General features: G+C 38.5%; 5 protein-coding genes across 9 annotated transcripts in view; 2 read left to right on the forward strand and 3 right to left on the reverse strand.

The window, feature by feature from the left end:
* LOC126616149 (uncharacterized) overlaps positions 1-25,843 on the reverse strand; it is a 90,099-nt gene that overhangs the window by 51,458 nt on the left and 12,798 nt on the right. The window contains exon 1 of one of the 2 annotated variants that reach the window (XM_050284155.1): positions 23,392-23,403. The exons of the other annotated variant lie outside the window; for it this stretch is intronic. The gene's annotated coding sequence lies outside the window, so the exon portion shown is untranslated. Of the gene's footprint in view, positions 1-23,391; positions 23,404-25,843 lie in introns of those variants that run through there. 2 annotated transcript variants of the gene reach the window in all.
* LOC126616153 (uncharacterized) overlaps positions 1-25,843 on the forward strand; it is a 42,784-nt gene that overhangs the window by 1,560 nt on the left and 15,381 nt on the right. The window lies entirely within an intron of this gene.
* Positions 5,770-11,814, forward strand: LOC126616978 (dolichol kinase EVAN-like). Its single transcript, XM_050285077.1, has 10 exons — positions 5,770-6,083; positions 6,183-6,295; positions 7,374-7,577; positions 7,700-7,804; positions 8,819-8,947; positions 10,075-10,142; positions 10,244-10,309; positions 10,607-10,695; positions 10,796-11,123; positions 11,457-11,814. Exons 1-10 carry the CDS (start codon positions 5,914-5,916, stop codon positions 11,568-11,570), a joined length of 1,386 nt encoding a protein of 461 aa, XP_050141034.1. The 5' UTR covers positions 5,770-5,913; the 3' UTR covers positions 11,571-11,814.
* On the reverse strand, positions 13,881-15,491 carry LOC126616155 (UDP-glycosyltransferase 86A2-like). Its single transcript, XM_050284164.1, has 2 exons — positions 15,080-15,491; positions 13,881-14,767 (listed from the first exon to the last, which is right to left on the reverse strand). The coding sequence occupies exons 1-2, from the start codon at positions 15,441-15,443 to the stop codon at positions 14,427-14,429; spliced, it is 705 nt and encodes a 234-aa protein (XP_050140121.1). The 5' UTR covers positions 15,444-15,491; the 3' UTR covers positions 13,881-14,426.
* Positions 15,157-22,520, reverse strand: LOC126616154 (protein argonaute 5-like). The gene is made up of 13 exons (XM_050284163.1): positions 22,267-22,520; positions 21,766-21,915; positions 21,531-21,664; positions 21,326-21,435; positions 20,797-20,897; positions 20,301-20,450; positions 19,864-19,997; positions 19,659-19,768; positions 19,135-19,235; positions 18,642-18,791; positions 18,407-18,540; positions 18,200-18,309; positions 15,157-15,286 (listed from the first exon to the last, which is right to left on the reverse strand). Coding segments are annotated over exons 5-13 (915 nt in total). The 5' UTR covers positions 20,799-20,897; positions 21,326-21,435; positions 21,531-21,664; positions 21,766-21,915; positions 22,267-22,520; the 3' UTR covers positions 15,157-15,262.

The following is a 25,843-nucleotide window of genomic DNA, read 5'->3' on the forward strand; positions in this document are numbered from 1 at the left end:
AAACCTAAATTGAAGAACTCAATGTTCACACATTGCTCATTGAAGAACTATACAATGAATAACATATTCTTTTCATTTGGCGATATTCTAATAAAATCTAAATTGGGTGTAGATGGAGACACACGACCCTATAAGTGCATGGCATTCCTTGTATTTGGTTTTGGTGACTTGGTGGGGTTTAGAGTTTAGGTTTTAGTTTGTATAAACTTTAGTTAATGTATGTCACGTAGTGTATAGATTAATACAATATGATGAGATGCTATGAAAATATTCAATGGTAAAGAATGCAAATGGTGAGTACATACAATAATTGTTTTCTAAAAGTGGAAAATGCCAATAATGTGGATAACTTAGGCAGCCACTTAACAACATGCATGCCAAAGCGCCAAGCGGCTATTTGTGTCCTTACCAAAAATGAATCAGTCGCAAATCAATCAAGATAAACATTCATGGCTTGATATTGTGCATAAGAAAAGAAATTCAGGATTCCTCTCTGAAATTCGACTAAACTTAGAATTGATTGATTTGCTCAAAAATTATAAACTTGTTAATTAAGGTATATGGATTTACTAAACGTGCACTATTGATCTTTTTAACCGATGCCATTAGCTTTTTTTGTCATAAAATACCATGCTCATGAGTACCTTCTTCCAAAAATAAAAATCCGCACCACCATCACTATTTGGATACGGTTACACGTAGGGGTCATTTTTCAGTTTGATCAGATCGGAAATAAGCATTCTAATGGTAATTTAAAAAAGTTTCGGAATCAAATTTCGGAATTTTGGATCATTGGAAATTTCAAAATTGATTTTTCTCGAAATTTTCGGAACATAATTCACGTCTTCTACATTTTACAGATTTTTAGAATCTTGTAATTTTTTTCAAATTTTTATGTATCCACCATTCAATAATTTTGTTTTGAATTTTTGCGATATTTGTAGCTATTAAGTGTGTGTATGACATAAATCATATAAGACAAGATATAATATTTATGACTATACTCTATATTTTAATATATAATAGTATGATTGAACATACAAAAGGCGAAATAAAGCATATCTAAATCTAATGTCCAAAAGAAAAAGAAAAAAAAAAGCATATCTAAGTATAACAATATTGAATTTCGAATCGAAATTTCGGATTTGATAAGTTCATTCCAATTGCCATTCAAAATTTCGAAATCGGAAATGTTCGGGCTTAGAACAGAAATTTTCGAGATCGAATAGGTACATTCCAGTCCAACTTGCACAAGAGTTCAACTTCGTCCCTCAATAACATAACATATAATAACTCATTAGAAACCAAAAAGTGCTATCAACATAATCATTCTGACAAATACATATGTGCATTTCTTCGAGATTTGACAAATACATATCATGCATTTCTTTGAGATTTTTGTCCAAATCAGCTCATTTGGTATACATGATTGTATTGGAATGGATAAATTAAGGATATATTGGAGAAGAAATTATAAAATTATGATCACATCAAGGTTGATTAACTCATAAAGAATACTTATCCATTCGAATACTCTTTAAAATTGTAGGATTAGAAGGGCTGAATTTCTTTCATAACTAATTCTCTCCAAATGAAAAACCATCCACTTTTGCCTTTAATATAACTTTAAATCTGAAAATTCTCCATACCAGTTCAATCATGCGTGCCAAACGAGCACCAAGGCTTTTGGAGTAATCTTTATAAGTATACTCACCCAATACACACACCACCCCCTAAGTCCTTATAAAAAAATAGAGGGTGAAGAGAGGGGAGATCAAGTTGTCTGTCCGAGTTTATTCTATGACAGTATTCATCATTTCTTTTATGATATGATTGTTGTTATGAATTAAATTTCTTTTGCTAGGACTAAGATATAGCCTAGCCATGAATATTCGAAATTTATAGTTTTATTAATATCTTAATGTTATTTCATGTTAGTTTTTGTTATTGTTCTCAATGCTTTGAATGTCTAGCCAATATTTAATTGATTTGATGACCAAATTGAGACAGAAAAAAGATATTCGGTGTATGCTTCTTGTAACCAATGACATGTTTTAAATGAGTGATGGAATGGACTAACATGATTCATGCCATTTCTCTTGCAGATTTTCCATACATCTTAGTGGATTCTTGGTTTTCTAATCTCGTTGCACATAAGAGAATAGTTGTTAATTAATAATATTTTGGCTTTTTAGCCAAAATGGCTCATAAGATTGACATAATTCTTCACTTTGGTATATGAGATTTAAAATTGATAGAACTAGTTCCTGAGATTGACTATAATATGATTGAATTTGCCTTTCTTTGCGGACAATCATTTTTTGTAGCAAATTGGTTGATCAAGAGCAACCAAACCAAAAAAAATTAGTTTCCAGAAATATGCATACACAACGTATAGGGCGACGAACAGGTTGTTGTGTTGTCAATGTTTTTTCATGAATCAATTGATAAGTATCGGATGAAAGGTAAATAATAAGTCATGCTAGGATGAAATGCTTGCTTATTTGCCACACACGTTACCTTGTCATTTGGAGATAACAAATGAAACTTGAGCATGTACACGTGATTTGTAAGTTGCAGAGCACTTAGACACTTATGACAAGGCTTTGAAAAACCTAAATTGATTTACTTATTGAAGAACTCTGCAATGAATTTTTTTCTTTCTTTTCATTTGGTGATATTCTAATGCAATCTAAATAAAGAGAGTCGACAAGTGAATTTGGGTGCAAATGGAAGCACATGACCCTATTGATGTGCACCGCGTACCATGTATTTGGTGATTGAGGTTAAGAGTTTGTGTTTTAGTTTTTATAAATTAAGGTTAACGGTGATCGTAGAAGTCATTGACTATACACTATACTTTTTTTATTAGTTTTGGGTGCATGCATAATATCATATGATGTCACGTAGTGAGATGGCATGAAAATATTCAATGGTAAAGAATACAAATTGCAAGTAGATACAAGAAGTGTTTTCTAAAGAGGCAAGCCGATGTTTGTGTCTATAAAAAAGGGATGAGTTGCAATCAATCAAGATAAGCATTCATGGCTTGATATTGTGCTTAAGAAGAGAAATTCAGAAATCCTCTGTAAAATTCGACAGGTTACACTATGCATCCATTTTACTTTTCAAACATTTTGTTATTTCTAATCTTTAATTTTCTTCAATTCATTTTGTTGATGCACAAAACCAGAGGTCTTGGAACAACGTAAATCCGACCGTGAATCTGCATGAAATGTAAATAACACAAGATGTATCGTGGTTTACCCCAAGGTTTAGGCTACGTCCACACTGATTATGTATTTATTTGAGAGGTGAGGGAGAGAATCTCTGTAATGAGAGGAGATGTGAGAAGGGATCAGCAGTTGGCTGGTCAATCTTGTTAATAACAGGTATTATTGTCAGGTTGGATTCAAAGGCAATATAGAAGTTTGCAACAGTTTGTGCTTGAACACCCTGTGCAGCATCAAAACCCGAAGAAGACGAATGAGAGGGCCGGTGAGGAAGGACTCCAGAAACGGAATTCGAACTTGAACTCAAATTCGCCGCCGCAGAAGAGGAAGAAGTGGAATCGGGAGAGGAGACGCAAGTGGAAACTCTCTAAATCAAATCGTCGAACAGATTATGTGAATTCTCATGAATCAAACCCACTGTTTCAAATGTCGCCGTTTCCATTTTCCTTCGCCAGATCTGTGAATTCTCATGATCTCTTGCACCACCCACTTCTTAAGATCTGCGAGATAGCTTTTCCGTGACTTTGTCGCCGGCGGACAACGACTTGGAGCAATCAGCCTTTGTTCTTTTCGATTTGCAAGATAGTCACTATCCAGTGATTAAAATAGTGTCATCTTTTGCACAAATCGGGGCGGGTTTGGATCTATCCGGATCGGGGCGAAGTCGGGCGGGGAAGGAGACTAAAATGGACGGCAACGTCGCCGACGCCCCAGAGGACGCTGGAGCTGATGACCTGGGTTTTGAGTGGATGGAGGAGAGGCGGTTCTGGTACCATTTCAAGAGCTTTAACATCATTTGGGCGCTGGGCATGGCGGCCGATGCTTTGCTGAAGTTGGGATTGATGGCCGGCGGGATTCGCACGTCTCCCTCCACGTCGTCATCGCCAAACAGGAAACTCGGTCTCTTGTCTGAACCCTGGGTCCTAACCTGGGCGTGCGACGGGATCCGCTACGTTTTGGTTTGAAGCCCTCGGTCTCTTGTTCTGCGTTTTGTGATTTTTGCAACGGTAGGAGCGTAGGAAGATTATGAGAACAGAGAGGGTAGAATGGAGAAAACCACCGCAAGCCTTAGGGTGAGAATTCTTTTTTTTTTTGCTAAAAGATTCTCTGAATTTCTGCCACACAGTAGAGAGAGAGCTGATGAGTGTTTGAGATTTGGATCTTTTCTGTTTCTGGGTTTTTGTGTGGATTTTGCAGATCTACGGTGGACAGTGTGAGATTTGATGAAAAAATGAAAGAGAACCGACATAGGTTTTTGTGTCGTTTCCCACAGAAGGCGCCAAATGTTGATGCACAAAACCGGAGATCTTGGAACAATGTAAATCCGACCGTAAATCTGCATGAAATGTAAATAACACAAAATGTATCGTGGTTCATCCCAAGGTTTGGGCTACGTCCACACTAATTATGTATTTATCTGAGAGGTGAGGGAGAGAACCTCTGTAATGAGAGGAGATGTGAGAGGGGATGAGAGGGCCTTAGAAATGGCCTCCCCCAATTGTGAGGGTGATGGGTCATTTTATAGAATAAGGACTCCTAACTTATTACATATTTGCCCATTCTTTTATTACATAATTACATTTAAGTCCCCCGAGTATTTATACGAGGTCTAAATACGAGGCCCTAATATGGTATAAACACATTTGATTCGACGGATGAAAATTGAGAGATGTGTATGAAAAGTAAAAATAGTTTGTGAATAGCACTACCTATTTTTACAGGGTTATTTATTTATGTTTGAAAGTCATAGTTGGTCGAATTAGACCACAATAAAATAAAGGATTAAGTACTTAGAACTCCCAACCTTTTAGTGTCACTCTAAATTGGTCTAAACCTTTTTAAAATTCCAAATAAGCACTCAACCGATTGAATATGTCACATCTGTTAACCCCAGTTGAAAGTTTGTTAAAATAAGTAGGCTTACTTTGTCTCCAAAATCAATAGAAGGTCATGGAAGCATAGCCTCCACCAACAAACAGTTACCACCACCCGCATCATGTTATCACCTTCAAACCTAATACAAAACCACCAACTCCACCCTATAACTCAGTCTACCAATATCAAGAAGAAGGTCATAGAGGTTGCTGAAATGGTATGAACTGCCATGATGTGACGACCACCATCTTCATCGCCCGCAAAGAAGAACTAGAAGCTTTACCAATCGAGAATCGTCACAATAAGGAAATCACATGAGCATGAACAACTCCTTGAAACCCTTTATGAAATCTTAAACCTCTTCTCTGTTAAGAGATTGCCCTACTGATGTAATTTTAATTTGGATCTATTTTCGATTCAATTCAATACCTATTTGATTGGGTTCTATTTTGTATAATTTATATTTGAAATTTAGATTTTGAGGCAATCAATGTTAATATTGTCCATAATATAACCAGTTGGGGCACTTGAAATATAATTCATGTTTGAAAAATTAATTGGGGTTAACAAATATGACATTTTAATAAGTTGGATATTTGTTTATTGTATGTAAAAAGGTTTAGGCCAATTTAAAATGATACGTCTTAATTCTTTTAAAAAAAAAAAAAAAAAAGGGCGACAAGTTGGTGCCAATTCCCGCGAAAAAAACCCAACGACTCCTACCTCTCTATCCCTTCTCTGATCCTTCAATCGATTCCAATTCCGTCGTCTCGAAGCTAGAACAAGCTTAGGATCGCCAATTTGAATGGCGGCCATGGAATTTGCGATGGCCGGAATGATGAACGGAGAGAGAGCTGTGGTGTTGCTGTTCATTTCTCGCGTCCTCTTCTCTCTCACCATCTCTCTCCTCGCCCTCGCCCTCTCCCTCGACATCCTCACTGATTCTTCCACCTCCCTCTCCCAATTTAGCACCAGGTACTACTCCTACTCTTCTCCTTTAGTTTTTTTCAATTGCTCTAGTTAGGGTTCGTCCAGTGTTGAATGTGGGCATTGACTGTAATTTTAATGTTTCAGGCCGGGTGCTTCGTCGGATATACTGTTAGGGGCTGTCGCGTTGCCCACTGTTTTCATATCCAAAACGATACAGCTTTCGCTGGCGGTTTCGTTGCACCAAGTTTCTATTGAAGGTACTTTGTGTAGTTTTCAATTCACCGTTATCCGTCGAATCCGTCGCTCCTAATCATAATTAGCATCAAATTAGTAAATGTATCATCTTGAGTTCCATCACTGTACAGATTAGCTGGAAAAGTTCAAACCTTTACGGTTATGTTTGAGTAATAGACATGAACTTTTCGTTACTGGTGGGATTCCCTTGTGGAGTCCACGATTGAATGTGACTGGATTCTGTTGATCATGTGAACATGCTCTGGTTTTAAATTCTGTGGGCTATTCAACCTTGTGCCATTTGGGATTTTGGAAGCCTGTGCTATTTATCGGACAACTGGGTTTAATAAGATAATGTTGTTACATTAGGTCTGACACAGTGTCATGGTAAATTCTTAGTTTACCTCAGATACCATAGATAAGGCAATAGGCGATATTTGAATAGATTTGAAATGTGGCTAGTGGGGAAAAGCATGAAAGAATAGATGAGAAGGGAAAATGGAGTTCTTGTGTCTGGAGATCAAAAGAAACCTTCCATTTGCACATGAGAATAATTATGCGTATTTTGAAGTAATTCCTTTTTTAACCAAATATTTATGTTGATTCTTAATTCTGCTGAATTTGCACTTGATACTATAGTAAGAGAAAATAATATGGATGAAATCGGTATTTTCCTGTGATCCTATCTATAAGATGAAATGATAGAAATGAAATCTTTGGAGTTCATTTTCTCGGTTTTATATGTTTGTGAACAGCGGAAATTAGAAACAGCATTAGTCCCACGCTCCCAGCTCCCAAGTCACATGGGATACAGGAAAAGTTGTTATGGTAGAGGCATTTTTTTAACTTGGTCCTCATAGAATAATGTTTCCTCTCTCTTGAAGATCATAACCTTCCTTTTCTCCTGTTCTGCCTCTCTCTCTCTCTCTCTGGATGTAAACTTTTGAAACGTTTTGTGTTAACTGGTAAACTTTTTCATATGATGCATTTAATTGATTTTACAATCTGATAGGGTTCCATGCTTCCCACTGTTTCGTCTCACCCTTGTCTGATATGGTTCCTCTCTATTATGCTGATGATATGTTCAATGTTACCATCCAGAACTTGAATCTTTGACGATTCGATACTGGGCTGCTTCTGCCAGCTGCCTGTGTGTGCTGATTTTTCTCTGCATAACCATATCATGTGCATCTGGGAATATTGCTCCACCTTCATGTAGTATTAGGCATGCAAAGTTTAGCTTAAGTTGCATAATATTGCACAATGCAGTTTGCTGTCTGACTCTTGGTACAGTATCTCTTACTAGTAAGTTTCCTGCACGTCTTTGAATCCTCTTTTCTGAATTGATAACATGGAAAGTGTTCTCTACTTATGCTTAAGCCAATAGTAATTGGAAAACTGAAACTTGATTCGCTCATTCCATACAGGCTTTGAGACTGCATTAAAGTTATTATGGATGCTCTCTCATGGATTGGCAGCTGTAAAATTAATTCAGCATGTTCTTAGAACTTTCCCATCTTGTTCTTCCATTGGTATATGCCTTGCTACTTTTTCTATTTCACTTACTTGTTCTTGCAAAATGCAATGGAATTTTTCTTATTGATTGAAGGGGACAAAACGTAACTGCTAAATTGAAATGGTTGCTCTAGCTTCTTAGGAATAGATTGACTATTCACTGCATGCTCATGTTCCCCTCATGTTTTGGTGGCTTTCAGTGGTTACACAACTGAAAAAACATGAATATGCATTTGCCCAATCGATATGTTAGTCTGGACATTTAAGTTATTTCTACATAATGGTATGACATTAATTAATTCATATTGAGCACTTCAAGTTGAAGTGCTATATCATTAGTCAGCTAATGTGCAGATCTCTCTCTCTCTCTCTCACTTTATTTTTCTTTGTATTTATACCTCTATCTGATGATTATTATGTTGGCGTATTTCTCTGGTTTTTTCTTAGTAGATGTTGATGTTGCATGTCTTTTGTTTCTCTCTAGGGGAGCGTGTTTAGTGACTTCAGGTCTTGTTCTCTATTTTGGTGACATATTGGCATATACCATTGAAAAGGTTATATCTTTTCTGCTCTAATTAGTCTTTTTTTCTCTGGTCAAACTGCTTATATGTACTCATCCTATTGGTTATGACATTTCTCACACAGGTGTCTGGGTTTTTTTTATGAAATCAGAGGTGTTATATTATGGAAGTAAATGAAGTGAGATTAGTATTATTATACAGGTATGCTTTCTTAATAGATGAAATTGATTGCAAGTGGTCTGGCTGGAAACCCATCATTCTATTTTATGCAGGGGTTGCTGCTTGGCCTTCTTTTCCCAATGGCCTTTAAATTTGTATTAAAACTGAATGTAATTAGTTTTGTTAATTGTTGTGATTAGTTAGGGTAGTCAAGGTTTTAGTTAAGGCAGTTAAGGGTATCTATGTAAATAGCCAAAAGGCTGTATATATCTCCACAGTGTGTAACTCATTATTCAGTTAATACAATTGAAAACTTACAGAGGAATTTTTCTGTTTCAATAATCCTCATCTGAAGTGAGGACAAACAACGGGATCTGGAGATCCGTTATCTTCTTTTCTTCACTTGGATTTATCATGATTGTGATCGAATCATAATTGATGCGGTTGGTTCAGGATTTTCATATGCATCCCCGTGTTATGGTACAACCTTTTCCAGTAATTTGTTCGATACTTGATACTTCAACTGGATACTTCAACTGGATTTTTTATTATCTTCTATACGACATGGTTATTAGGTTCTATTTGTTGGTTACGGTTGGTTTCACCATAGTTAGGTGGTTTATATTTCACATAACTGGTTCTGAAGTTCACAGATGTGTGGAATGCAAGCTTTCAATGGTATTTAATAGAAAACCACTGCTGCAGTCTGGGAACAAAACATCAAAGGGTCTGCATGCTAGTTGATATCGTGTATTGGCACCGATTCAACTGATATAAAAAACTAGATAACAAACTAACCTCTGAATTAAGTCTCACTTCGTATTGGTGTGCACAGTTGCATAGCATGACTTAGTCAAGAATTTGAAATTATTGATAACAGCAAAGCCGCTTTCCATTGGTTTTGATCACCCAGAATTGCAGTTACTGGGACTTTCTTTATGTTACATTTTCTATGTTTTTGCAACTTTTACTCAAACACATCTACCACCTTTGTTATTAAAAAAAATTCACATAGTTTGAATGGTAGGTTCTACCAAAACCAGAGTTATTAGGATCTTTTTTATGTTTGGGTTTGCTGTACTGGCATCGGATTTGATGTGCTCTTAGCCCTGGTGCATGGCGTATACTAGGTTACCTAATATAGAGTTGTAAGTTTGCAATGTTACACATATCACGTTGGTTCCTTGCACACAACTTGACTACATCCATCCATTTGCTAAAAAATTCATAAATACTTAAATTAGAGTCCAAAAAATCAATGGATTGCATATATCATGGTACAACAGAATTTTCAGTTTTTTAAGTTTTATTTATTTTTGACATTTAATCTACTTTTTATTCTCCATATATCATGGTACACTGGAATTCCAGTTTCAAGGAACGGGACTGCCAGAGACCCATGAATTGTGGTAATTGGTCTGGATTGTGGTTCGGTGAACCCTGCATAGCTTATGACTTGTATAAGGTTCCTTCATATTTTTTTTTTGGTTACATATGTTGGCTATTTACTGTGAGAGATTATAGTTTTGATTCTGTTTACAAAAATTAGTTTATTCTGTCTGATGGCTGTCTTATGTCGGCATCAAATCTCTTTTTTCGTTTGGCAGGGTACTTTCATTTATTTTTTCAGAACCACTTAAGAGATTATGTTTGTGTGCCTGCTCTTATCTTCCAGGTAATTTAGGACTAAAGATTGATTGTCATCCAAGTATATGTTTTTTATCGCGATTCTAATTATGTGTGTTTATATATGCTCCTTGTATGTTTCTTTTGCAGCCGGCGTCTCTTGATCTTTCATTTGGTGCAGCTTTGGCAGTTTTCTTGGCATTGGAAATTATTCGAGCAAGTTTTCAAACTAGAACCTTATGTTAATGTCTAAAATTTATCTCTTATGCAATAAGTAAAATCCACTTGTTGAGGACACAATATTGCCAAGTCAAAATTCTGTATTTGAATATTTTGGAAGGGCGATTCCTTTAAAAGCATGTTTGTGTGTGTGTGTGTGTGTGTGTGTGTGTGTGTGTGTGGGTGAGTGGGTGTGTGTGAGAGAGAGTGTGTGTGCATGTATATAATTGGGGATGTTAAAGTTGTTTTGAAGTCTATCTTCTTATATCATTTGCTTGACTATCTTTGTACAAGGTATGGAGAATTTGGCGATTAGGACAATCTGTACATAAATTTATGAATGCTTTCACTGATCATCGTGACTCAGATCTTCTTATTGTCAGGTATGGGATTCCTTCTCCCCCCTAGATCAAGCCCTAATCTCATAAGTTTGATCCAAATAAGTCTCATGAGTTTTGTCTTTTATATTATATGTTTTGTCAGCCAACTTCCGCTCTTATTGGGATGCGCTCGTCCTATATGGATGTCTTCTGGGTACACTGATCGACGCCTTGATCCTTTTTCTGGAATTTTGGATCTCGGAATTGGAGATACAATGGTGAGTGTACTTGCACTCAAGGAACAGGACAGGAAACAACTATTTCTGAATGTTATTGTATTGGTTGTGTTTTTATGTCCAGGCATCAGTCGTTTAACTTTTTCTTCTTCATGGAAAACCGTTGAAGGGACTGCGGCTGGTATAACATCTGTCCTAGCTGCTTGCTCAGTTCTGCTACCCCTTCTAGCATCCACTGGATATATTCTTACAGAGGTGTGCATATCTATCAATCTCTCCCTCTGCCAAACTAGCTATAACTGAACTGGTTATTTTGTTAAACGGGTTTTAGAAAAGGATTTCGTGCATAAGATATTTATTAGTCGGACATTACAGTGTCAATTCACATAGTGAGTTGGGGTGCACTCTATGAACCAGATGAGTCATGCATGTGCAAGAAACTCTTGTCCATTAGTGTTTCCTAATTGGAAACAAGGTGCATACGCATCTAGTTGTCACCAAATTAGAATAATTTTGTGCTGCAGGTTTTTGCCGGCATGGTTGATAATGCTTGTGGTTTATATATGCTTTTGGTGCAACTTTTTTCAGCATTGGTGCTCTCTTCTCCTAGCCGTGGCCGTAAGTGGTATGTTGGAGGCTTACACAGCACAACTTGTTAATGCATTCGTACCGCTTATGTTCTACAGCCTTCTGTGTTTGTAAATGGTGCTCCAACGTCCTGAACGAAAAATACATACGCCAGTGAAGAGAGCTTCCCAAAATCAGCTTCTTTTACGTTCGTGAGCTTCCCAAAATTACACGGTGAGAAATTCTGCAATATAAATATCATACTAGCTGCGCAATGTCAATATATACATGCATATATGTATCTGGTCGAGGAGTTCATGGGATGGGGTTTTGAAGGGATTGGACATCTGCCAGTTATATGATCCTTTCTTTTTTGTTTTTTGCTTTTTTTTAGAAAATGATGATAGTGTATTACACAAGCCGACCTATGGATAAAGCTTGGTCGTCGGACTATAATAATAGAAACCTTACTCTCTAAACCCGCACAAAACGGAAAGAAAGAACCAAGACTCCTAGATTAGCCATCAACTATGCTTCAGAACGATAAAAAGGACTAACTCCCTGATACGACCTTAATTAGCAATTTAGCATTGTGTTGTAATAGCATGACAACACGCTTAAATCTTACGACTTTTTCCATGCATATGTAGAGTAGGTAGGACCTTGCTGTTTCTTTTCTTGGATTTCCTTTCAACAACAACAACAACAACAAAGCCTTTTCCCACTAAGTGGGGTCGGCTATTGGATTTCCTCTCACTAATTAAAAATTCTTTGATAGCAAAAGCCATGCCAAAAATATCTGAACTCTATAATTGCAAACTCATCAAAAGATAATACAATTCCTCAACCAAAAAAGACGTTAGTTATAAACCCAAAACTCTAGCCACGAGGACTAAACCTTGCAATTTGACTAAAGGCACCATGAGGAAAGGCTGCACTGCCTTCTAATGATCTTGCAAATGTCGACAAAGAAGCTCTACTATAAATCACCTCCAACAAACATTGAGGGTCCTCCTCGTAGGCATGTGCCAAGCGCATAAACCACAACAATCATCACTGCTAAGAGTTGAACAACAAACACCAAAGTTGTGACCACGACCACAACCACGAAAACTCTCCTTGACAAAGTGGGAGAGGGAGATCACAACCATTAAGACTTTCCTCGAAAGTACGAGAGAGCGACCACAGTTGAAAACATAGAGGGAAAGAAGGGAAGAGATCAAGCAAGATTCATGCCGACCCCAAGACTAGAGGCAAGAGATCAGGGGCTAGGATTTTTCTTCTTGTAGAGTTGTTATAAGTTACGTTACCCTAAACATAATTTTTAAATGAAAGTTTCTTATCTCCCAAGTAACTATTTCCTACCACTAAAATTGGACGAAAATACTTTGCAAGAGAAAATACACACCACGTACCAAATGTACCAGTCAGATATATTTGATAACAACGTCGGCAATGACTAGATACTGTAAATTGGACACCGATACCAGCCAAGAACGTCAATTTCATTATCAGAATATGCCGGAAAATAAATTTACAACCGCGCACATAAGCAGTTTTTGTGTGTTTGTCTCTCGAACCGTCCTTTTTGTTCCCTTCTGCAGCAACCTTGTTAACTATTTATTTGCTTAGAAAACACATGGAGCCTATGTCGAGGCCTTTTTCAATAATGAATCAATCTTGAAATTAATTGATGGCACGATGTGTCACTATTTATCGAACCTACGTACATTGCTTGGCCTTTCTATAGCAAAATATCTGGCTGGACAGCTAGATTTGATCCCACAAAACTCACCTTTTTCCTTGCGATCACAATACTTTCTGAGCTTTTTTCTCTTTGATTACACGTCATCGACAAAAATGGTTGTGTTCGGGCTGGATTTCCCCCGCACAGCTCTCCGATGAGGTGGTATTATGTTGGTTGTCAGGCAAGTTCTTGCTGCTTGGTATGCTGTAAGATAAGTTTGTAGTTAGTTTGAAGGGTGCCTTTGTGGGGCCTTTGGTGTAGGCCTTGAGACTCGCAGTCAAAGCTAACTGAGATCTGAGCGTGCCACGGTTATCTTAGTATAACAAATTGTTGAATAGGTATGAGTTAAGTTGATTACTTGCGCCCCAAGTTACTCAAACTTCTCGTTTATCAAAGGATTGACGGAGATAGGTTAAGTCTGCATTAAGTTCTTTTTCTTGCCTTGTAAACAAGGACTTTTAGTTCATAGTCTTGTAAGTCCAAAATGAAGGGAGTTCAAGGCCCTTTCAACAAATTCTTCGATCAAGGTTTATTTTAATGAAACTTGTTTTATTAACTTCTCTGGATTCAGTTGCAAATGAAGCTTTTAATTTGTAAAATAGTTGAAAATGACTTGAATACATAAGGGAACATGCATTAAACAATAGATCTAATACATATGAGTACAAACAAAAGAGATTCGGCAAGATTTCACCTTGTCGGGTAAGGTTGAACTTCTTGCAACCACTTCTCTTTATGTTTACAGTGGTTTGTATGCTAAGAGGGATGGAAAGTAAATAGGTTTTACATGAGGGAATCGAAACTATAACACTAAGGGATGGTAGCAGAGCTTTTACACTAGACAAAAAATGGCTTTTCTAAGGGAACTATAGTTCAAAGGACTGAATATGGACAAGTTTAAGCTTCTGGGTACGAACTGGCTTGAGAGCAGAGTATGTATATCTTTTGATTGGTTGGTTGAGTGTCCTTGTCTCTGGTGTCTCTTTCTCCTTTTATAGGCAATTTGGCCCGACTGTTTGCTTTCGAAGGGCAGTGAGTCATCTTTTATTTACTCCTTTATGCCATCAGAAAGTGTTTTTTGGCTGGTGGTGAGTTGGTCTCTGTCACCCATCACTTCAATCATAGGCACATGGCCTATGCTTTAGCTGAAATGACTTCAATTTGCTTCAAGCCTATCGACTGGGCCATGGGCAAGTCTCATTTGCTTTGGTGCCTTTGGGCTTTCACTAACACAAAGGCCAATGTTAAATATTAACCGAGCCATGGGGCTTGGTGTTGAGCCACTGGGTGTAGTCTGATTCGGACCACAGGCTCGTAGCCGCAATGTTCTTGCTGAATGTGGTTGTAAAAATGGGTCCAATGGCATAGAACTTCATCTTGGCTTGCAGGGCTAATATGGTCTCTGACTCAATCTCCTGCACTGTGTTGCACAGGTGAAAATGTGCACCTCTGGCGTCCTTGAAGGCATTGAATATGATTTGGTGGCACACAGATGTTGTATCAGCGTCCTGAAGATATGACATCATGTCTTTGGGATCGATTGCTCGCACTCCTGGTATGTAATCTATGGTGTCCTCTCGCACATCTACATAAAACACGATACCTTCGTTTAGCCCCCAATGAAGACCAAATATATATATTGTCCGACTGTGAATCAAACCGTTGATTAAGTAACTTTATGGGTACGATGTAATATTGCCAAACATCTAACATGTTAGGTTAGGAAGCTACAATGTATGTAACTCCTATGCCGAACAAAATTTCACATGACAAATGATATAGAGAGTAGAGGGCGTACGAGTTTGACATGTCAGCTGTCATAAAGTTTATTTGATTAAAAGAACAAACTGACAATGTTAACATATACTTCGTTACCCTATTAAGAGCAGTAACTTACCCTGACATGCAAAATGGCCATGCATTCGAAGAAGATCAAGATGATAACACAATGAAAAAGCCAAAGCAGTTTCTGTCCAAAATGAAACGTAAATAATCCCAAACTTCCTGGCAATCTTCAAGGGCCACACGAAAAACGTGTCAGCAATTATACAAGTGACCGGTGTGGTGTCAGCCGAAGACTTCACAACCTTTCCCACCACCTCATCTACGTGGGCCGAAAACACATGCAACAAAGAAGCCATGAACTGGTCACTCAATAACATAACACATAATAACTCATTAGAAACCCAAAAGTGCTTCAACATAATCATTCTGACAAATACATATGTGCATTTCTTCGAGATTTGACAAATACATATCATGCATTTCTTTGAGATTCTTGTCCAAATCAGCTCATTTGGTATACATGATTGTATAGAAATGGATAAATTAAGGGTGTGTTGAAGGAGAAATTATAAAATTATGATCACCTCGAGGTTATTTCATGTGAGTTTTTGTTATTGTTCTTAATGCTTTGAATGTCTAGCCAACATTTAATTGATTTGAATTTGATGACCAAATTGAGACAGAAAAATGATATTTGGTGTATGCTTCTTGTAACCAATGACATGTTTTAAATGAGTGATGGGAATGGACTAACATGATTCATGCCGTTTCTCTTGCAGATTTTCCATACATCTTAGTGGATTCTTGGTTTTCTAATCTCGTTGCACATAAGAGAATGAGTTGTTAATTAATAATATTTTGGCTTTTACCCAAAATGGTCCATGAGATTGGCATAATTCCTCACTTTGATATTTGAAATTAAGAGAACTGGTCCTGAGATTGACTATAAGATGACTGAATTTGCCATTCTTTGCAGACAATCATTTTTTGTAGCAAATTGGTTCATTGCGAGGTGTAGCTTGATAATTTTCAACTTTATGCTGGTTTTGTAGGATCTGGTCACTACTGCCTCTGGCCTGGACCCTAGTGGTGGACAAGGACACCACCAAGCTGGCGGCAGCAACAGTGGTGGAGGCGACGCCGGAGGTGGTAGTTTCGAGAGCGATGCCCGAGGTGGCAGAGATGATGGAGGTGACGCCGGAGGTGGTGAAGGCGGCGACGCCGGAGGTGGTGGAGGTGAAGGCGGCAGCGATGGAGGTGGTAGAGGTGACGGCGCGCAGCCTTTAGTAAGAAGACCTGTGAATCTATACCAAAATCAGCTTGGTGAAGATGTCTTCGTTGCGATATTGTATCCTGAAGAGTACACTAATTTATGGGCGTTTCTTCCAGCAATACGAGTGCGGGAATGGCCACCGTTGGACCAGATTTGGTACACTTACCGGGATAGTGCTACCAGAGCTTTGAGGCTAATAGATGGGACTGCCGACCTCTCCCTTCTTGGCTGGTCAACGATCCGGGCTGGTTTGACCAAGATTGTGCTATCCTCACGCGTCCACGGGACGATTTCCGTAAAAATAAGGGCAAGAGTAAGAGTTGTTGAGCAGCAGGCTGAGGAGGAGGCTGAGCAGGATCTTGATGGGCCAGTCCGCTACCATATCCACCGGGAGGAGGTAACCACCTTGGAACGGTTCAGGATACTAATATTTTGGTTTCCAGTTTATACAGCATTTAGGGCCGATGAGCAATGGCTTGATTTCAGTACGGTGTACATCATGGGCACCGGTGAGCGACTAAGTTGGAGACAACTTTGTGATCACGTCGAGGTCACTAGTTGGGAAGTCTACTTTGTGATCACATCGTGGGCACCTGTTCCCAACTAGTGACCTCGACGTGATCACAAAGTTGTCTTCAACTTAGTCGCTCACCGGTGCCCATGATGTACACCGTACTGAAATCAAGCCATTGCTCATCGGCCCTAAATGCTGTATAAACTGGAAACCAAAATATTAGTATCCTGAACCGTTCCAAGGTGGTTACCTCCTCTCGGTGGATATGGTAGCGGACTGGCCCATCAAGATCCTGCTCAGCCTCCTCCTCAGCCTGCTGCTCAGCCCCCTCCTCAACAACTCTTACTCTTGCCCTTATTTTTACGGAAATCGTCCCGTGGACGCGTGAGGATAGCACAATCTTGGTCAAACCAGCCCAGATCGTTGACCAGCCAAGAAAGGAGAGGTCGGCAGTCCCATCTATTAGCCTCAGAGCTCTGGTAGCACTGTCCCGGTAAGTGTACCAAATCTGGTCCAACGGTCGCCATTCCCGCACTCGTATTGCTGGAAGAAAAGCCCATAAATTAGCGTACTCTTCGGGATACAATATCGCAACGAAGACATCTTCACCAAGCTGATTTTGGTATAGATTCACAGGTCTTCTTACTAAAGGCTGCGCGCCGTCACCTCTACCACCTCAATCGCTGCCTCCTTCACCTCCACCACCTCCGGCGTCTCCGGCGTCACCTCCATCGCCTCCATCATCTCTGCCACCTCGGGCATCGCTCTCGAAACTACCACCTCCGGCGTCGCCTCCACCACTGCTGCTGCCACCAGCTTGATGGTGTCCTTGTCCACCACTAGGGTCCAGGCCAGAGGCAGTAGTGACCAGATCCTACAAAACCAGCATAAAGTTGAAAATTATCAAGTAATACTAGTCTTTTAACTTTTTGTTCGGGTCACAAAAAGGCAGAATACAGAAAAGCCGAAAAGGCAGAATACAGAAAACATCCAGGACTAGAGGCCAGCAAGACAAAAATGAATTACAACCAAGAGCCGGAACAGAGACTAGTAACACAGGCCAGGCCAAACTACACTGAAATACAACACACAACCAAAAGACAACCAGAGAGATAACAGAGGTTTGCTATTCAGACACATTTAAGTCAACTTTAACTAGTTGGGAAGCAGTGAAATATATGACTCGAGTGTTTCCAGAACGTGAAATCACCTTTCTCAGTCAGATATATACACAAAATGCAGCTTCAAAACTGAATGATCAGCCTACATACTAGCAAAATCTGCATAAATATAACCTATAGCTTCTACTTCGTTGTTCAGACAGGTAAAGTTAATTACTATCAACTCAGCATATTCACCCTGTATGTTTGTTCATATAGCTTTACTTTTAGATACCTTGCCTATCAAAACAACATGAAACAAATCGAAACAAAAACGGAGAGTACCTTCAAACGGTCACAATCAGGCAAAGGCCTTGGCACTTCTCCGTGGTTCAAAAGTTTTTCCACAAACTCAGTTACCAGAATAGGTTCATAAAATGCTCCAGTTGATACATCTGCAAATATGTGAACAAAAGTTAGTCACAACACTCTTGTTACTTAACTTCATATGATTATCAGATCAGAACAGGGAAATTTTGGTTAATGCGTTACCTATATTGAGCATGACCCCAAGTTGAGTCGGCCCTAGGCTCAGGTAAAAGCCTCCCCGGTATTCCAGACCCGCACCAACATCAACTTCATGCCGAGGCTCAATGGCGAAATAAGACCTCCCGACAACAGTGCACCTGTGATAGAAATTACAACGATCAAGACCGTCGTCAGTGAGGAAACAACGCATACAAGGAAAAAATAAATCTTAAGCCCTTCTACCAAAGAGAGACCTTACTTTTCATCAAGTGTGGTCCTAAGAACAACATCCAGAGCTTGAATTGCATCTTGAGGCGACTCATGCTGATGGCTTAGCAGGAACTGTCGCGGCTGATGCACATCTGGTTTGCTAGCCAGTTTGAGAGTGACCTTGAACTCTCGGTCCCTCCTGTAAGCCATTTAAATACAAAGACAGCGACATTCAAAAAACCGCAACAAAGACTGTACTACTGAAGTTCTACTCTTATCTTCTAGAATGAACCTAAAACGCAAGGATGGATAATAAGTTGTTAATGTTGTGTTACCATGGAACACCACCATAACTCAGTTTGATTTTCGTTTCATATTTACATCTATGATATTGCGATTTCAATCAAAATAGCACAAATGAAAGTAGATAATGAGCATGAAAGTTCCAGTTCTACATTTCAAGCGAGTCAAGTACCACAACAATCTACATACGTATAAACAAGATATAAGAATAAACGTTGAGAAGATTACGAGACTCTCACATCAACTTGCTCAGCAGTTCCACTGAGACCCCAGTGATTTTGTAAGATCTATTATCACGACAAGAAAGTGCTACCTTGAACCCCTTTAAGGCCTTCTCCACCTGTAAGTAACAGAATACCAATCAGTTTTGTTCAACACAAATACTTTAAGTAACCATTTATGGAAAAATACAAGTAAATACATAGAACTCCGAACAAATTAATCTACGTGAATATCTACACCTGATCCAAAGGAAGTGAATCCGAAATCAACAAGTCAATTCAAAATAAAAGCAAATGATTACATGCGAAAACAAAATGCAGCTTCAAAACTGAATGAGCACAAATACTAGCAAATCCGGGTAAATATAAGCTATACCTAGTATACAGAACTTGTATTTCGTTTTTCAGACTGGTAAAATATAACTACAAACTATCAACTCAACATATTCACATTGTATTTTTTGTTTTGCATATAGCTTTACTTTTGGATAAGTTCCCTATCAAAACTGCACGAAACAAATTAAAACAAAAATGGAGTGTACCTTCAAACGATCACAATCAGGCAAAGGCCTTGACAGTTCTTTGCAGTTCAAAAGTTTTTTCACATACTCAGTTACCAGAATAGGTTCACAAAATGCTCCGGCTGATACATCTGCAAATACATGAACAACAAAAGTTAGTCACAACACACGTGTTACTCAAGTTCAAATGATTATCAGAACAAAGAAATTTTGGTCAATGCCTAACCTATATTGAGCGAAATCCCATACTGAGTCGGCCTTAGACTCTGGTAAAAACCTCTCCAGTATTCCAGACCCTCAGCAAGATCACTTTTCTGCCGAGGCACAATGACGAAATAAGACGTCTCGACAACAGTGTACCTGTGATAGAATTACAATGATCAAAATCATCGTCAGTGAATCAACAACGCATACAAGGAAAAAAAAGGTCGTCGTACCCAGTGCACAAGGCTCCCGCTTTACGCAGGGTCTGGGAGAGGTGAATGTCGGCTAGCCTTACCCCCATTTATGGAGAGGCTGCTCCCAAGTCTCGAACCCGAGACCTACCGCTTATGGGCGAAGGCACTTGCCATCGCACCAAGTGCGACCTCTGCATACAAGGAAAAAAGAAAAAAGAAAAAAAAAAAAAAAACTTCATGCCCTTCTACCAAATAGAGACTTTACTTTTCATCAGGTGTGGCCCTAAGAACAACATCCAGAACTTGAATTGTATCTTGAGGCGACTCATGTTGCAGAGTTCGTAGCGACTGTTGCAGCTGATACAGGTCGGATTTGCTAGCCAATTTGATAGTGACCTTGAACTCTCTGTCCCTCCTGAAAGCAATTCAAATACAAAGACGAAAACATTCAAAAGACCGCACAAATACTGTACTACTGAAATTCTGCTCTTATCTTCTAGAGCGAACCTAAAACGCAAAGATGAGTAATAAGTTATGTTGTGTTACCATGGAACACCGTCATTACTCAATTTGATTTTCTTTTCATATTTACTTGTTATGATGTATGATATTGCAAATTCAATCAAAATATCTCGAACGAAAGTAGATAATGAGCATGAAAGTTCCAGTTCTACATTTCAAGTGAGTCAAGTACCACAACAATCTGCATACGTATAAACAAGATATAGGCATAAACGTAACGTACAGGTTACGAGACTCACATCAACTTGCTCAGCGGTTCCACTGACACCCCAGTGATTTTGTAAGATCTATTATCACGGCAAGAAAGTGCTACCTTGAACCCCTTTAAGGCCTTTTCTACCTGTAAGTAACAGAATACCACTCAGTTTTGTTCAACGCAAATACTTTAAAGTAACCATTTCTGGACGAAAATATATATAAATACATAGAACTCTGAGTAAATTAGTCTATGTGAATATCTACACCTGATCCAAAGGAAGTGAATCCGAAATCAACAAGTGAATTCAAAATAAAAGCAAATGATTACATGCTAAAACAGAATGCAGCTTCAAAACTGAATGAGCATAAATACTAGCAAATCCGGGTAAATATAAGCTACACCTAGTATACAGAACTTGTATTTCGTTTTTCGGACCGGTAAAATATAACAACAAACTATCAATTCATCATATTCACGTTGTATTTTTTTTTTCTTCATATAGCTTTACTTTTGGATAATTTCCCTATCAAAACTGCATGAAAAAAAATCAACACAAAAATGGAGTGTACCTTCAAACGATCACGATCAGGCAAAGGCCTTGACAGTTCTCTGTAGTTCAAAAGTTCTTTCACAGACTCAGTTACCAGAATAGGTTCATAAAATGCTCCGGCCTATACATCTGCAAATACATGAACAACAAAAGTTAGTCACAACACTCTTGTTACTGAAGTTCTAATGATTATCAAAACAAAGAAATTTTGGTCAATGCCTAACCTATATTGAGCCAAAATCCATACTGAGTCGGCCTTAGACTTTGGTAGAAGCCTCTCCAGTATTCCAGACCCTCACCAAGATCACCTTTCTGCCAAGGCTCAATGGTGAAATAAGACCTCCCTCCAACAGTGTACCTGTGATAGAAAGTACAAGGATCAAAACCATCGTCAGTGAATAAACAACGCATACAAGGACAAAAGAAATCTTATGCCATTGTACCAAATAGAGACTTTACTTTTCATCAGGTGTGGCCCTAAGAACAACATCCAGAACTTGAACTGCGTCTTGATGCGACTCCTGTTGCCCGGTTCGTAGCGACTGTTGCAGCTGGTACAGGTCGTGTTTGCTAGCCAATTTGAGAGTGACCTTGAACTCTCGGCCCCTCCTGTGAGCCATTCAAATGCAAAGAAAACAACATTCAAAAACCGGAAACAAATACGGTGCTGCTGAAATTCTACTCTTGTCTTCTAGACTGAAGGTAAAATGCAAAGATGGATAATAAGTTATTAATGTTGTTGTGCTACCATGGAACACCGTCATAACTCAATTTGATTTTCTTTTCATATTTACCCCTTTTGATATATGATATTGCAAATTCAATCAAAATAGCTCAAACGAAAGTAAATAATGAGCCGTCCAGATACAGAGAAGAAAAGTGTCAGAAAACTGCAACAGCTACAAAATATATACGTAAACAAAACAGCACACAAGCACGGAACTCTCATACAGATTATACCTGTTGGGACCAGCAGCAGCAGAACCCTGCCGCCCATCCGTTTCGGCCAACTTGACCACAAACTCTTTCATGGAAAATGGTAAGGGCCCTGCTGTATGACACTTTTCATGCCATCGTAAGCTGCAGGCATTCTCTTTCCCAGGTGAGACTCCTTGAACAGACGAACAAGCTGCTTAATGACATCCTGTTGATCTTTTTTGATGCAATTTCAGAGGTTATCCATACCTACAGCCACCAATTGAGGTTATAAAACACCCCGCAACCACATAACCAAAACAACAGCACTCAACAGTTCCAAAAAAAAAAAAAAAAAAAAAAACAGCACTCAACGTCTTAAAATTGCAATCGAGCATACCACCAGTTGATACATGCTGGTGATTTTGGAATCCCAAAACGCCATGAGCGACTCAAATTTACAGCACTAGACTTGAAAAACCAAGACGACGACCCACAAAAAGTTATGAAAATAAATAAAAAATAATAATAATATTGAAAACACAATGACGATCGACGTACGCTCAAAAGTCCCAAGCATCTGAACAGATCAACTCAGAGGTATTTTGGAGCCGGAAATTGTAAAAAGTTGACGAGATTTTGGAGTCGCAGAGATGTTTTGAGGGCACCAAATCATTTTTGGGTCCCAAAGAGACATTCCGAGCCAAGTTTTCAAAAACAAGGGCAGAAAATTAAATTAAAAGGAAAACGTAAAAGAAATCTAAAAACAAAATTGCAAGAGGACACTCAAGAGTCTAATGCAGATGAACAATAATGCAGAAAAACAAGAGCGAAAACTAGTAACAACACAGGAAGGAGGAGGTCTTAACCTCCACTATGAAGTGGTTGCCCCAGACTTGGACCTTCTCGCCGACCTTCCCGTAGCCAGGCCTCGCCGGATACCGGACGGACTTCATCGACGACGGTGGCGGAGCGGGCAGCGTCAGTTCCTGCTCCATCTCAGAGATGAGAGCAGCGTCATCAGGCGGAGGCGCCGAGATGGAGGACGCCTGAGCCGGCGCCGACCCGCCAGGAGCCGGTGCTTCAACCATCAGTAGTGTTAGTAAGTTTGAGCCGCCATTTTCTAGAGAGAGAGGGGTTTTTAGAGAGGGTATTTTTAGAGAGAGAGAGAGAGAGAGGGAGAGTACTGGTTCAGTGTGTAGGAGTGATGGTGGGTGGGTTTGCATGCTCTGTGTGTAATAACCTGAAAACATGGAGAGAAAGATGTGGGTTGATATAGAGCTGAAGAGAACTGTTAGATGACGATTTTGCCCTCTCACTATTTTCAGACCCCTTGTAGATCACCACTTTTTTTTTAATTTTTAAAAAAAATAGAATTTGACTTATAAGGGAAAAAACTGTAAACATACTAATTTACTGATATAGCAATTTTTATTTTTCCGATGGAATTTCAAAAGGAAAAACAAATTTCTAACCAAAAAAAAAAAAAGAAGCCAATTCTCACATGCATACTACATGTGACAAAGGATTATTTAAAGTATAGTGAGAAAAAGATTCGAACAAATTTATTCGTTTGTTACTCTTACATTTTATGAATCTAGATCTCTTAAAATTTTCGCTCCTACTTTTTTTTATTAGTGAGTAAGATTAAGACTCCATGAGAAAAACTAACAAATTTCTTTCTATTTTACTCACTAATTGAAAAAAAAAATAGGAAGGAAAATGTTAGTGTTTTCCATGTCAAATGAGAGTTGAAATTGGAGGGCTACATTGGGCACGGCAAATAACCCAAACTCACGAGGATAATCCTCATTCTCATCTAGAAAATTGACCTTGAACTTGCATTCATTTTGGATCAAGATTTCATTTGGTTTATAGAATTTCGCCATGTAATTATTAATTTGATACTAAAAAATAGCAATTAATTGTTACTTCAAAGTCAATATGAGATAAAAGGTGTTTTCGATTTTATCCAATCTATCGAAAAATTCATTAACGGGTCACAAACTCTTATATTTTCACGCTTGGATTAATATAGGACAATTACTAAGGGTCGATATCTCTCCCAAAATTTTCATCGACCTACCTTGTACGTGTACACACACAATGGTAGCCTAGAAAAATAGGTTTAGACTAAATGTTTTCAAGTTTTAGGTTTTAACCCAAAACTTATTTAAGTCCCAATAATTAGAGACGATTTCGGTGGACTTAAAACTTAAATTTTAGATTTTAACCTAACAATTAGAGTTGGTCCTATACTTTCATTTTCTCTTATCAATGACTATAATCGAACTTTTTCAAAATCAAAGCTCATAAATAATTAAATATGAATTGTTTTATGTGTTGAAAATTTCTAAAAATCGTTGAACACTGGAATTGAATGTGTCCGCAGCAGCTATAGCAAGTCTGAGAAAAGCATAGGCCCCTCCTAGACATGTAGGCTGCGACTCATATTGTGACGAGGACGTACGCAGTCGCAGTCGCAGGCCGCAGGCCATCATCATGTCCTCGTATTTTTGGTATGTTTTCCCTCGTCCTCACCGGATCAGATTTTTCCGTTTTTTATTTGTCCAAATCTTTTGGTGGGCCCCGAATCCTCACCGTCATTCCAGCGCTGCAAGGAGGACAAGAATAACATACAGCTCAGTCAAAGGGTAGAGTTAAGAAAGCACCACCTCTAAATTACGATGCTACCCTCGTGCCACAAATATGAGACTTGGAGCGCAATGCAAGGTATTGGTTCTAGGCTAAAAGATTGTACGGTATCTATAAAATGAGCGTTGTTAACTATCTGTTTCAAAAAGATGGTTGTAAGAATAAAAGTTTAATTTCGATCGGAAAACAGATGAGATCAACAAAGCTATCATTGGGGTAAACGATCTGATAGCTTCGGTTAGAGCAAAGTCCAAAATGGCATAACCAAATGATTGTTTAACTAATAATGGATTTTAAACCATGGAATGGATCAAAGAACTGAACACATTTCTAATACCGAGTCTTAGGAGAACAACTAGCGGTTAATTTATTTCTCTTTCGGATTTGAAAAGATTATAGAAAATTTTACTATATTCGTAATTATAATCGGACAAACTTATAGCTCAGAGTATTCGAAACCTCTTACATACTTTTGTTTAATATGTAAACAATTGATCATCCAACCATTACATACAACTGTAGCAGCAACACAAATTAAATAAGGGAACTTTAACGAAAAACACCCGGTACTGTTCACTTTAACAAAAAACCACATTTTTACACTAAAAAGTCAATCATGGTACTATTCACTTTACCCTTTATTTTGTCCTTATCATTAAAACTCAAAGTTTTCAAGACCTTTTAATTAGTTTTCTTATTAAATAAATGAATATATATATATATATATATATATATATATATATATATCCGTACACCAGCACGCAAACTTCGCCTCAGCTGGCTTTTGCCCCACCTTTGAATATGATGGCCCCACAACCATGAGCTTATGCAGGTCACGTGGCGCCTGAGAGGTTATGTAACCATTTCCTAGTTTGCTAGGCACACTATGCTTGCAAAAGGGAAATGACTCAAAGGAGTACGGATTTGAAATACACATTCTAACGTTGCCCCTTTTACCACAGTGATG

Source organism: Malus sylvestris, chromosome 3, assembly GCF_916048215.2.
Source record: "Malus sylvestris chromosome 3, drMalSylv7.2, whole genome shotgun sequence".
In the NCBI taxonomy this organism is placed as follows: Eukaryota; Viridiplantae; Streptophyta; class Magnoliopsida; order Rosales; family Rosaceae; genus Malus; species Malus sylvestris.

Coding starts and splice junctions, on each gene's coding strand:
- LOC126616978 (XM_050285077.1), top strand. CDS start 5,914: ATGGCGGCCATGGAATTTGCGATGGCCGGAATGATGAACGGAGAGAGA. Junction 10,696..10,795: donor TCAGATCTTCTTATTGTCAG/GTATGGGATTCC, acceptor ATGTTTTGTCAG/CCAACTTCCGCTCTTATTGG. Junction 11,124..11,456: donor CTGGATATATTCTTACAGAG/GTGTGCATATCT, acceptor AACTTTTTTCAG/CATTGGTGCTCTCTTCTCCT.
- LOC126616155 (XM_050284164.1), bottom strand. CDS start 15,443: ATGATATGTATTTGTCAAATCTCGAAGAAATGCACATATGTATTTGTC. Junction 14,768..15,079: donor TGGCCATTTTGCATGTCAGG/GTAAGTTACTGC, acceptor TGTTTTATGTAG/ATGTGCGAGAGGACACCATA.
- LOC126616154 (XM_050284163.1), bottom strand. Junction 19,769..19,863: donor TGGGATTTCGCTCAATATAG/GTTAGGCATTGA, acceptor ATGTATTTGCAG/ATGTATCAGCCGGAGCATTT. Junction 15,287..18,199: donor CTGATTGTGACCGTTTGAAG/GTACTCTCCGTT, acceptor CGGCCCACGTAG/ATGAGGTGGTGGGAAAGGTT.